The 13117-nt window shown below is 41.8% G+C and overlaps 1 protein-coding gene across 3 annotated transcripts in view; it reads right to left on the reverse strand.

Annotated features, from left to right (window-relative positions):
* Positions 1–13117, reverse strand: part of LOC111244809 (CD151 antigen-like) — a 48655-nt gene that overhangs the window by 12830 nt on the left and 22708 nt on the right. For 2 of the 3 annotated variants that reach the window (XM_086979350.1, XM_022792250.2), the window contains exons 4-7: positions 4300–4374; positions 2806–2901; positions 2508–2597; positions 1675–1755 (exon numbers count right to left, since the gene is read on the reverse strand). In XM_086979350.1, the coding sequence (XP_086835476.1) occupies positions 1675–1755; positions 2508–2597; positions 2806–2901; positions 4300–4374 (342 nt within the window). The remainder of the gene's footprint in view (positions 1–1674; positions 1756–2507; positions 2598–2805; positions 2902–4299; positions 4375–13117) is intronic. The other variant, XM_022792251.2, reaches the window with a different exon arrangement.

The following is a 13117-nucleotide window of genomic DNA, read 5'->3' on the forward strand; positions in this document are numbered from 1 at the left end:
TATTTTCTTTCGTTGTCAATACACACAAGCACTGCAAATCGAATGTATAATATGGGAAAAAATAGCCTTCATGTTTTTGAAGAGGTGCAAGCCTCAGCGTGTTTCCTGAAATAGCAAACGTTTTACGCTTCTGGTCTGGTCTATATCTGAGGCTGATGGGAATCTAAGCAGTGGAAACGGTGTATTAGAACAAATCGTCATTTTGAATTTGCCGCGCGTCTCAACTGTTGTCGGCACCATTTTTTCCATGAGTGCCAGTTGTGACAATGCTATCGAGCAACCAATCTGATTTCATCTCGTCTCACGACAATGACTGCGACATTTGCCGAGTACGAGGTGGCATTAGTCGTTTTGCGAACGACCCGTTGCGAAATATCGGTGGTTCAGTACTCCTTTGTTCGTTTAGGCGTCCGAAGATCCCTCCCTTTGGCACTTTTTACTGTTGGCCACACATTCTCTTATAGCCGCGATTCCACCCTACGATATTTACTTTTCACGCTTAGCTAGCTAGTTGAGAATTCTGGCAGGAGGGACGAAAAAAACTTCGTGGCCGGGCCATTCGTAGCGATTGCAACGGGTAGCTTTCGCTACGAGCTGTTACGGAGACCTTGCGATGTGAGCGAATAATGAATGAAAGTGATGCATTTTGCCACGCTATTACTTCTACCATGCTGCTCGTAATGTTGATGTATTGTTAGACTGGTGTCATTTTTATGTGTGAATTCGTTTGTGAGTGTATGTTATGCATGTGTGTATATATATATGTTATTGAAACTGAAAGATTAACCAGACGCCTCCGGCTGGGACAAAAATTTATTCCATTCTCTCGGTTGAGTAGACAGACTGTTCGTAGTTCGAACAAAGTAAACGCGACGGGGAAAAACCACAAAACGAAATGACGGTACGAGTCAACTTCCAAGAGCTTCAGGCAAGTCGTATCGATACATTGACACAGAAGTTATATAGGAAATTAACAAGGACTCGAGATCTCTCCAAAGGGTGTACAAATCGATAAATTGTAAATAAAAGTATATGTTATTAAACCTTTAATTCCTTGCATGAGTGTATAATGTTGTTACAGTTTAGCTAATTGACTTTGAGGAAATTTATTTATACAGAGATAGTTACCGTAACGAACGTATCGCATATTCAGTAGCATTCATCTAAGCTGGCATAGGTAACTCTGCTTGCCCCCTCCCCCCCCCCCCCCCTAACCGGCAATACGAACTTTCCAAATCATAGAAAGATCTCTGTGGAAGCAACAGAATGGTTGCTTACCTCTAGTAAATGGGACACCATTTACTATTTCCGATTCGAACGAATCGTGACCAGTGAGAATCAAAGCTATTGCAGTAACATAGAGGAGAGGCGTTGCCAAATATATAGAAGCGCTATAACGATTACGACGAGAACCTCATGGCCCAGCCGTATTTAATTGGTCAATGTGATCCCTTCGTATCGTCGAGCACAATGGCGCGCCACCTAGGCAGCAAATAAAGCACTAGTTCTGCTTCTCTCAGCGGTACGGTCCTGTCGCAGATATCTATGATCACGTTGATAAACATTACATAACGTGAACTGTATTTCGGTCCGAGAAACTAAACCGACCCAGCTACAAGCGTCCGTACCCGGTTCGCAATAAATGATATACTCAAAAAAAATCATTCAACTTACAGCCATATAAGTACTGCTCTCCATAGGGTTCGCTTGGCAATCCGCTATCCATTCTTTTCGTATGCAGCACGACTCAGGAACCTATATGCAGATTTAGAACGCTATATTAGTAGGCTAGATAACGAAAGCCGGAGAGATAAAGCCGTACCTTATATTCCTTCAACTTGCTACGATGGAGGAACTTATCAAATGACTGATCCATCGATACAAAACTTCGATAACTTGCGAGTTGAATCAATCGCCTCATGAGCGGCGATATTGGGACGCAGCGATCAACGTAACGTCTGACACGACTTATAGACGGAACACGTCCTCGAGGTTTTACCAAAATTATTTTTTGTCCCGTCAAAGGAAGGACGCTTCTGTGCGATTTGTACTTAATAATACTGGCTCTTTAACTTCGATCTAGTTAACGGCTAGATACTGCAACTAAATTTTACAAATATATCAACTTTTCCTGTAGGTTGGCAGGTGTACTTGTACAAGATGTGTTGTCAAACGAAACATTTCACAATGCCAGAACCTCAGATCAGAAAATAAGACAAGCAGAAATACAATAGGACACAGAGCACAGAGCTACATATGCACTTTTGTGCGTATAGATGCGCAGAAGTTCGTCTAAATTACGTAGGGATTTCCGAGAGCAAAAGCACGATGCTCTGCTGTGTCTTCATTCGAAATACAAGTAATGATAATACAGTCGCAGTTGATAGCTGTTGAGAATATTATGTCCTATCCAAACATAGCGAAGAGAGTTAATTCAATTCCCCTGATCTATGCGTTTTCGAAGCAGGACAAATGTCATTGGAACGTAACCCCAAGAACGTTTTTACCTGTTTCTTATCGTTGAAATAGATATTCAGGAGCCAGATCTTGTATGGCTTCTCATTGGGAGTCGGTCCGGGAACTCCGCAACATTCGAACTACAATTGAACAATTGGTAATCTAATTATTAAAAAAATCATCTTGAGCTATTATTAGATAAATCGAATGATGCTCTTAAGCGCTAGACGTTTTTGTGACATTTAAAACAACTTCCTATTATATCCTAGAAAAATAGGTCTTATTTCTATTAGAGCTATTGTTGGACAATGTATATATATTTCGATAAGATAAGGTCAGAATACATACGTGATGCTGTACGGCATCCCATGCCTCCGTGACGTCGGTGTCATTTCCATATGCTGGAATTGTCATAATCATCTCTTGATACATTCGCTCGCCGACCTAGTTAAAGCCGACAGAAAGACAACAGCTGAAAATGTTACTTTTCGAATTGTTTCAGTATTAGTGAGGCTCAAAGAAGATGTTTAGCCTTGTCCTATTCATAGTACGCTTACAGCCTAAAGTGTTCATCCTATAATTAAGTGCAAGGTAAATTTATATTTCGAAGCAACTTTACCTAAATAGAGGAGTTGTTCGGTATAATCCAACATAGTTTTACGCGTTCTAAATTGAGAAATCGCGGACTGGTTGAAAATTAGCTGAATCTTTTGCTTATACACCTAATGCTAACAGGTAAAAATGATCGATTTTGCACTCACACCCCTTACACTTGTACAAAGTAAAACATATTTGGGTAATTTCGCGCAAAGTATAGCGAAAGGTCTATTTCAGCTAGTCCATATAACTGAGCCAAAGTTCGACGGCCATCATTCCAATGCATTTTTCTTTCAATTTTTATAGTAATAGGTCAATTTAATTCTTACAAACTCTACTCTTCCTAACGAAAATTTGTTTTTTTTTTTTTGTTTTTTCTTCGACATGAGCTTCTTTAAGATAATTGCTGTCATTAATTTAATAGTAATTCCTTCAGAAGAATTTTTAGAAGCGTTTAACAACAACTTTGCCGTTAATAGATGGGACGACTTACCCGCCGTTCTACCACTGTGACAGATATCAGTGAAAACAGTGTATTGTTGCAGTAGAGCTAAGCAAAACAATTTCCGCGAATCAAGGTCAAAGCGACTCGGACGACTATACAAAGGTATGGCAAACATTTTCTGGGATACAGTGACTACTAATCTAAAAGACTATCTCCGTGGACTTAAAAAATACGACCATGATCATAGGACAGTATTGCACCAAACGTTTTGGATAAACTGGACTGATCGTTAAAGACGAGAGAGCTGGGGAGGGGGAATGGTAGGTGCCTTTAACAGGGGGTGTTCATTATTTGGAAAAGTAAATTAAAACAAACGAAGTTACAGCGTCGAACAGGAATAACAAACAGCATCAATATCAACTTGCGGTAAAATTTTCCTTACAGTCTAATAAACGATATTATCTGGAAGGGATATTTTGTGGATTCATTCTTTCTATGTTAGCAAAAAAAACTTATCTAATCATTTGGTTTGTTAGTTTCGTTGGTTACTTTTCTACAAAAACTACTAACTGTTGGCTCATTCTACCCAGTTAAGTTAGACGTTCATACAACCTATGCAAAGTACTCCGTCGTATACATTTCTAGGGTTTCGTTATAAGCACAGAACAAACGTACATGGTACAAACGTTTAACATAACGAGGCTCGACAACCGTTTTAGTGTCTAGCAGATTAACAAGCGAATGAACTAGTAATGATCTAATAAATTTTTATTTAATTAATTTTCCCCATTTGGACAAACCTCGTTTCGGAAGACGTAGCCGAGAATTCCTCCAACGAGTAGAATAATGAAGATCATGAACAGTATGACGAAGAACTGAAATTATTTCATAGCAATGGAAAACATAAGCCATATTAGAGGAAAAATAAGATATCGAATGTATGTGTACACTAGTATGGATACAAAGTGTTATTATTCAAGGAACACGTCGTCTTTACGTAGCAACAACGACGTGAAGGTCTAGGATTATATTAGTTACTGTGAATCCGGTCAACTCGATCCCAAACGTGTTACAATCAGTGGGCTCAGAGAGGGCCTTGACGGTGATCAGTTTCAGCCTCCACAATAACAAAAGCTAATTTTCGTTTCGAAAATCGATCATACAACAGAAAAGATCATTCAACCTGGAATATTGGCAACTTCAATGACAACTGCCAATTTAAGAGAAAATGCGTTTAATCAGAAATTAATAAAAAAAAAAAGTTCGAAATGCCGTTTGTACATAAGCCAGATCAATTCTAGCCCGGTTTTTTTTCTGTTTCTTAATCAGCTTTCACTTTTCGTTGCGAATAATTTACTGGGCACGATCATGCTAATGATGACAGTGACTGTGATGATGTGGAAAGAGCCATGGGAGATTTGTGCAAATATTTGTCAAGTTCGTACTGCTTCTGCCTCGTTGATCCAGCTACTTCGCACAGATCTTCATAAGCTGTGAATACAGCGATCTGCATACATACATATACATACAGATACATACATACATACATACATACATATATATATATCTAAGTCAGAGCAATCGGTCGCCCACGGCGCTACTTTACGTAAGTGCCATGAACGAATGGGCGAACGAACGTAGCTTTCCCCAGTTTACTTCTACAGCATTACCGCAAGCTTCATCGTTCGACGAAGTTGGCGTACATTGCCCCGGGGCAAAGAGCTGCCGTTACATCATTATTAATGCGGTTGGCCGTAATGAAACAATAACACATAATGTTGATGTTGCTGTAGCAACCGGCGTCAGTCTCTCAATAAAATTGAGTTCGTAGTTTTATATTTTATACCGCAGACGATCACTCTGATCATCATCAACAGTCATGAGTCTTGCTAGTCATTAATATAAGGTTGAGATTCGCGCAAAAACACTCCTCATAAAATGGCGCTATTCGTTTACTATGGATGTAGTATTTGGCAAGTTGAAATCAATTGAATTGATATTTCATGCATCACGGCATAATAACTAGGAAGGACCATCGCGACCACAGGTAACTCTGTGAAAATTACTTTGTCGGCGTATGTGTACTTTTTATAGTAGTTGGCTTTCTGTGAAGATTCTTTTTAAACATACATAATTTACGGGTGCCGTCCGTGTATAAGGGCGAACAGGAAATTCTGAGGTTTCACGAAAATTAATCATTGGTTGTTTAGAGGGATGATGGGTCAATTCATCGCGTATCTGTCAGCATTACCTAACACCGCCTAGGTGATACACCGACAATCGTTGCCATCGTAGCAACGGCCGCAAAAAATATCTCAGTACATGCTCTGCATAAGTTTCTATAAATGGTGCATTATTGACAGCGAGAAAAAGTTCGTACAAAGTCCTTCCAGACTATAGATTGCTTTGTAGTTCTCCTCATGCCGCACGTTCTCGTTCATGTACTTTCATCAACTTTTCTGTTCTTATAAATTTCAATGAATGAATGAACAAATAATGTCCTGATTGAATAGACTGTCCTGTCTCTACTCCGTGCAACCTCGACATGCCCCACCTGGGTCAGCCACAATATTATCGTTGTAACGACGAAAACGACCAGCGCTGTTTCGAAGTCTGAAGTTTGAAGTCGTTGACGCGGAGATCCAGACACTTTCACTACCGCCATCCCCACACCTTCCCCGACCTTCCTGCCCCTACATCCTTTTACCAGACAAACAATGAGGAATTCAGTCGAAATTCGTGATCGTCATCGTCATCGTTATTATCACAAGTAGTGGCGGTGGCGCTACTGATGCTGTTATTATAGATAGGTGGTGCAAAATAGTGCCCCCACAAGTGACCAACAAAGTCAGAAATCGCGTACGCAGAGGTAGAGGCATGAGCAATCGACAAAAAAAGCAAAAATTGCTTCAGCTATGACAGACAACGCCAGCTGTCCGGTTCGTTGTTTTGGTTAGCTTGTGTCCCAGGCATGCTGCTTCCATCAATTTGTTCACTCAAGACCCAATAACACATGTCTCTATATGTGTGTGTGTGTGTTTATTTGTGCATGGAAGTACTCATACCGCGAACGCGTAGTACCGGTACTTTTGTCGTTTCTACTCCCATCACTAGGTGTCGCTGCGTTCATAGGTAGGGTCTATTCTATTCTATTCTATTATCTAGGTGTGCGCATACGTAAAGATTGCGGTGGGGTGGCGTGTGGGGTGGACGCAGAGTAATATTCTGCCGGTGTTGCGATAAGAAGGCGACAACCGCTCGGGCATTCGACCCGGTTGTAAACTCTCCTGATCCATATAGGTGTTAAAAAGAAACTGTTAACCAACAACGCTGATGCTAACAACAAAAGTAGGAAAAAAAAACCCTCTGTCTGTGCGAACACTGACCTTGCTAGAAAGATAACATTGTCAATGATCATGATCACCCTTTGTGCGCATACGCAGATATCTGTGTGGGTAGCCAGAGCGAGTTTTTTTTTCATTGATCGAAGTGATGCCCAAACGCCTCAAATGGTGTGGTGCTGATTGATAGAGCTATCTATAAAAAAAAACGTGCTAGATGTTTGTCAAAAATAAACATGGTATGTACTTAAAGTCAGGTAGAAAAAAATCATGACTTTGACGCATACTAAGTCAAGGTATCAAGCGAAGCATCTGGCATAGTTCGTTGATTTCATAAATAACTCAACCGTTATTTGTATCTCAGAAAAGGTCAGACGTTATCACTGTTTGCAAATCAAACCTTGCGCTATATATAACTGGGTGTGCTGAACATTTACCCCAATGATTCACTGAAACTGTCAGCTATTACGATACTGTTATAACGCTAATCAAATACTGTTTACTAGGCTCAGTACCACAGGGTCCATAATAAATAATATCAGTGATCTAGCGTGCACTGCTACACCCATTGCAGACTCCAACAATTGCACCGCTGGGCAAAATATGGATGAGACTCTTTTAGAGAAACGCGTGTGCCCAACCACGGATATTTAGTTACGGTACACATGGCCAGCATGTGCGAAATCGAAACAGAATTCTTGAGTCAACCACAAACGACAGAGGGGCGCTCGGTTCGTGCCCCCTATAGCATAGCGTCAATCGGCTGGATTGACGAGGAGGATTGACGTCCATCCAGTTCGAAGGTCTCGTAGGCCAAGGGCAGATGCTAAAAGCGTCACCATGAGCAAAAGCCAAAATAGCGCAAAACCTAGGAGCGGCAATCATCGGGTCGAGCCGTCAACAACAACAGCCGACCAGGGGAAAGCTGCTGAATTTAGCACGGCGGTTCTAGTGACTAGCCATTGCCAACTAGCGGACTGGACGAAACAGACTCGAGAAGCAGAGGCCGTAGAGCGATTGAGACATCAACGACTACGAGGCGATCTATCGCCGCTCATTACCAATAGCTCTCACCTGCTGAAGCAGTACGACTAGAACTAGTGCCAATAATGTGGATCCCTGCCAGATTCAATAGAAACAAACACGTCAAGTAGCGACCAGAAAGCCGAGTTAGCAAGCTGACTGGCAGATCGTTTGGCAGTCAGACAGGCAGGAAGGCAGGCACGTACAATAGCACGTTGGGCCACTTACAAGCAAAACTACTACTATTATATTATTTTTCATGCTTACGAGCTCTGTTTTACTTGGTAACGTTTGCCAATGGATGTCTGAATCATTTTATAGCAGAGAATGATATTCCCGATCTTTTCAGTCGTCGTTCTGGTTTCTCCGTCTGTGCGCGATGCGTCCACATAGGCCGATAGGAGACGCACAAACACGGCCTGAATCATTCTGTTAGTTCTACCGACAAAATAGCGCGCATACGAACTGGTACCCATATGTACTCCATACCAGACTAGTATTACTCGAACAAGATCGAATAGGTGCAAACTATTTCGGCAAATGGGTAAAGCTCACGCGTCGAATTTTTACTCGCTTGCTCTTGCTTAACGCAGTCGTCCGTTCAGTCGAATCGTTAGTAACCAATACACTTATATTAATTTCCACTACTTAGCAGCCGTCGTTTTGCGCGCAAATGCTCATGATATTTCGGTACCGGTCCTTGTCGATGTCTGTTCGGACCAATTTTGTACTCCCCGCAAAGACGACGGTGATTTCCAGGACTCGTTTGCCAATTATCGAACAAACGAAAGAAGACATACGCTCTATGGCGGAAAAATCTCGATCACCTTGGAAGGGGCCAATAACGATCCACGAAACGCCGTCCCTATTCCGTATGACTGGTCGATAGTGTTTGTGTGGCCGCATGGCTTTTATAGTTGTCTACATGCGGTGTGTGCCAAAATTGATGTTTGAACGCTGGTACGTTAGATGCTCTTTTTGCGGTAAGTAGTGGACCAACCACCAATGAATAGTACCGGGAGCCAAAATAAGAGCTAGCTGAACACAAATATCATTATCACGTATCGCGTATTTCAGAACACGCCTACACGCGTACACTCATCGAAAACGGCGTCGTCATCTTCGAAATCAGAAGTGCCATTGTGACAACGAAAAAAGAAGGGCCGGTAAAGTAATACACCAAAAAGAAAAAATTCTAAAGAAAGACAACGAAAATAACGACTGAAGATAAGGGATGTGAGCCTCCAGTGGCAGGCCGCACGTTAAGCGGATTAAGAAAGAATCAGCACTGGGAGTAGAAGACCTTCCGGCGTGAAACGAAAGGTCACCACTCACTACCATACTAACTATATAATAACATAGGCTAGAGCGTAAACTGTCAAAGTAATGAAATCTATAACGTGGGGTTGATGCGAACACAAAGTTTACGGATTTAGCAGTGTATGAAAATCTTCCATAATTGATTTACTACTTTAATAGGATTTACATAACACGTCTTCATATTCGTGACGGCGTACGCACTACTGCTAGGACATATTATAAGCAAAGCGATGCATTTCTTCGTGTCTAGATACACATGTTATCACTGTTATCTACAAACAATCTGAGGCGGGCTCAAACAAGCTGTATCGGTCGAAAGATAAGATACGTACAGAACGCGAAGTACAGTTAATCCATGAATGGAGTCACCGGCTTTATTGCAAGCGTGTTCGATTTAGCTTGCCTTTAATTATTCCAACGAAGCTCAATTTTTCAAAATGGCGCTTCCGGAAAACCAGTTCTACACAGCACCGGTGAATTAAGAACTAGAAAATGTTCCCTGCCGCAGCGCTCGGTAGGGACTCACAAATACAAGCTACCGAGCTTCTGTTTTCAGTTTAGACTCAATAGCCTAAGACGAATTCGACTGCTGAAGATCGGCTTGACGTTTTTGTAGATTCGACGTTACAGTTCCTGTTTGCAAAATACTCCAAATGAATGCCCGTCCTTCCGTAGCTCCGCAAAAAAAAAACGTTACTCAATGAGGTCTAGTAAAATCTAATTGAACTTTGCCGTCGGATGCATAAACGCGTACAGACGGTGATCAACTTAGACGTCTAACGTTCCTGAGTTATAATTCCCTATTCGTTACAAAACAGAGCATTTTTTCAAAGGGTCAAAACAATGAATCGTCGGCGATGAATCACAATAAACTAAGTCACAATATCAACCTTTTCATCGGCGATCAGAGTAAACACAAATCTCAATGGCAGCAATTGAAGCAATATACATGAACGCATAGTTTTCTCGGCAAGAAACTTTTGTAGAAATGTCGCCAAACCAACACTGATGGCAACCGTAGAACTCATTTCTTATATAGATTGACGAATTTTATCCGTTCTAATAATACGCCCATCAGGCCGTGTGTGTGTGCACGTCCTGCACACGGCCCAGGCGCCTATTATACAGACGTCACGTTTCAGCTAAATATTCATTAAAGCAGTCGTTTAGAACGCAAACGCAAACATCATTGACCTCCATATACAACCCTGCACTACAGTAAATATGAATACTTCAAAAGCGTTTCTCTTAACATACAAGGTTGTCATTTTCTTGTCCGGGTCACGAAAGTATATTATGGCTTTGCACTCCGACTGTTTATGCCTTATGAGATGAAATTTTAACCCGCGTCTGATCTTCAGTATCTATTCAAATTGCGGTCTTCACTCTTTTAGCCCCCACTATATTGAATCACCTTGGATATGAGCCGCGAGGTACTACTGCAAGGGTTATTCAAGAAGGAAGCTCGCCGTATGCCTGGGCTGTCGTTTAGTCTGCGAAGACCAGGCTTATATTGCAGAGTATCACCTCGTTGTAAGGTATTATATACCGTTTCTCCAACTGTTACTGGCTATCTTATCTGTATAAGATAGCCAGTAACAGCTGATGACTGTGGCATCAGCCCGATATGAATCCGCGATGCTTGTGCTCCCTATGGAAAATAACGACGTGTATGATAAGTTGCTTCTTGCAGTGGCTACAATGGCCGCCACCGTTATGATGCCGTTTCTATATATAAAGACAGTATTTTTCGCGTACACTAACCATTGCCGCGGTCGCCGTATCCAGTGGGATAAACAGCCAAAAAAATGTTTGAAAATTTCACTGACCCTCAGCGTCCCAGCGTCGAAGAGGCTGACGGAGTGTATAGAGCGCACTACTGAGTAACTCATCCTGCTAACGATCTTTTCTAGAAATTGTTTTTTTATGAGAAGGAATAAACTTGCGACACTGACTTGTCTTCGTAAATGTCAAAAAAGGTGCGAAATCAACTTAGGCAACTTGTTTTGCATACAATAACAACTCTACAATTAAGATATATGGCTTGAGTTAACAATCGGAATTTTTCTAAGGAAGCTCAAGTCCCAGTCAAGCTGAAGAAGCGAGTACGTGCTTGAAATCGAAAATTCCATGTTTGACTGTAGAGGCCCGCGTTGAGTAGAACTTTTAGTTGTTGGAATGTTGGAGTTGTTGGAACTTTTAGTAGTGTATTCATTCGGAGATGTGTCCGCAGAGTTTGCCTCAATGTAAGGTCAATGAGAAAACATAACAAACGTTTTTTTTTTTTTGCCACGTTCGCGTATACGGCGGTAAAGTCCGATCTCGAGGTAGGATCTAGTTGCGAAAATCAGACGATGGATGGAAACAGCTTATGGAGCAGAGAGAGAATTTCATGACAGTATACAGTGTGGAACCGTCAGCGAACAAAACAGAAAAGCTATGAAGCAAAATGTTGGACAAGCCAATATTTAAGAGATGGCTGCATTTACTCGCCGTATAACGAGAGGCCTTCTTTGTGCTGCTACAGAATTGGAAGGGAAATACGGATGCGGTTATATCGATTGTAGCGTGGTCAATGATTTGCTTTCCGTATATAAAATACAGCTTGTGCTGACAATAGTAGTTATCTGCTCAATTTAATGGATGCTATTAGTAAGTCGTAGCAGACTACTTTGTTACGATGCAATCAAATCGACCGATATGAAACTCTACAGAAGAAGAAATTGAAGACTATTCTATATTCGCTTGTGTATCAACCGTGGAATACAAGAAACGGGAATTCATTCTGTCTCGCACCTCCCCCATCGAATCTCCTCTCTGCACTCGGACGCAGTGACCCAATAGCTGCTTCCGGATAGCTAAGCAGTTCACCTGTCCCGCTTCTGGGTCTACGTACACATTCTTCTACATATTGCAAAACAAATGGCCGGGTTTTCCAGGGAGAAGCAACCCGCCTTACATCAAAGAATAACCAATGTTCAAGAGTTTGCCTGAGAATTGAACGAATATTCATAGCTCGAAAACGCTAACTACACCGGTCCTTTCTTGAAAAATCGTTCATTTATTAGAAGAACAATATTTTCATACTTTTCTATGAAATTTCGATTTCGTTTGATATGACGCTGCCAAATTTACCAAGCGTATTTCATGTACCTATGTCAATGGCGGTTTACCTTCGGTAGGGAACGCAGAGGGTTCTATGGCGAAAACTAGCTTTCAAATATGTTGTACGTGCACTCTTCTCGAGGTGTTAAATCGGCCCTTAATCATTGGCGCAATAAATGCCATCACCTTCAACCCCAAACAGGAAGATATGCCGAAAATACGCAACGATACTGGGTAAGGGCACATTTTGCATTAGATAGAACCAGTCTGTACACTACCTGATAATGCGATAAATTACGAGTGCATAGGCTCAATGGCATGTACTTTTCTAAAGTACGTCTACATTAAATTGGTTAGTCTACTCATAGACAGGGCAACGTTTTCGGCTTAGAATTGTCCAACGCTAACAACTGATAGCATTACCAACAGCAATGTGGAACCAACTTTTAGGTTAGGCCAACCTAAGATCCGCGTGTCGTCACGGTCGGTCACGTCTACGCTGACTTGGGAAACGTGTAAAAAGCAAGACAAAAAAAGGGAGCGAACAACTACGCTAATCAGCAGGCCGCCGACGTCTTGCGGTGAAATATTGAAGGTTTCCTGCTGTTGTCCCAGTCTTCGCCGACGCCGCCGCTGGTGACGCCGAAGAGGGGAATTTTGACCCTTCTGATAATGAGTTCTTGTGGCGATGGCGTCATTCGTTGTTGATGTCCGTCTATCATGTGGAAAGAATAATGGACGCGTATGTCGTTGTGCTAACCAAACGTCGTGGCAGCATCCGTCTGTTTTCTTCAGCTGCTCGTAGCTTCGCCATTGCAGTGATACGCCT

The sequence above is a fragment of the Varroa destructor genome, unplaced genomic scaffold, assembly GCF_002443255.2.
Source record: "Varroa destructor unplaced genomic scaffold, Vdes_3.0 BEIS01000002.1, whole genome shotgun sequence".
NCBI classification, from domain to species: Eukaryota; Metazoa; Arthropoda; class Arachnida; order Mesostigmata; family Varroidae; genus Varroa; species Varroa destructor.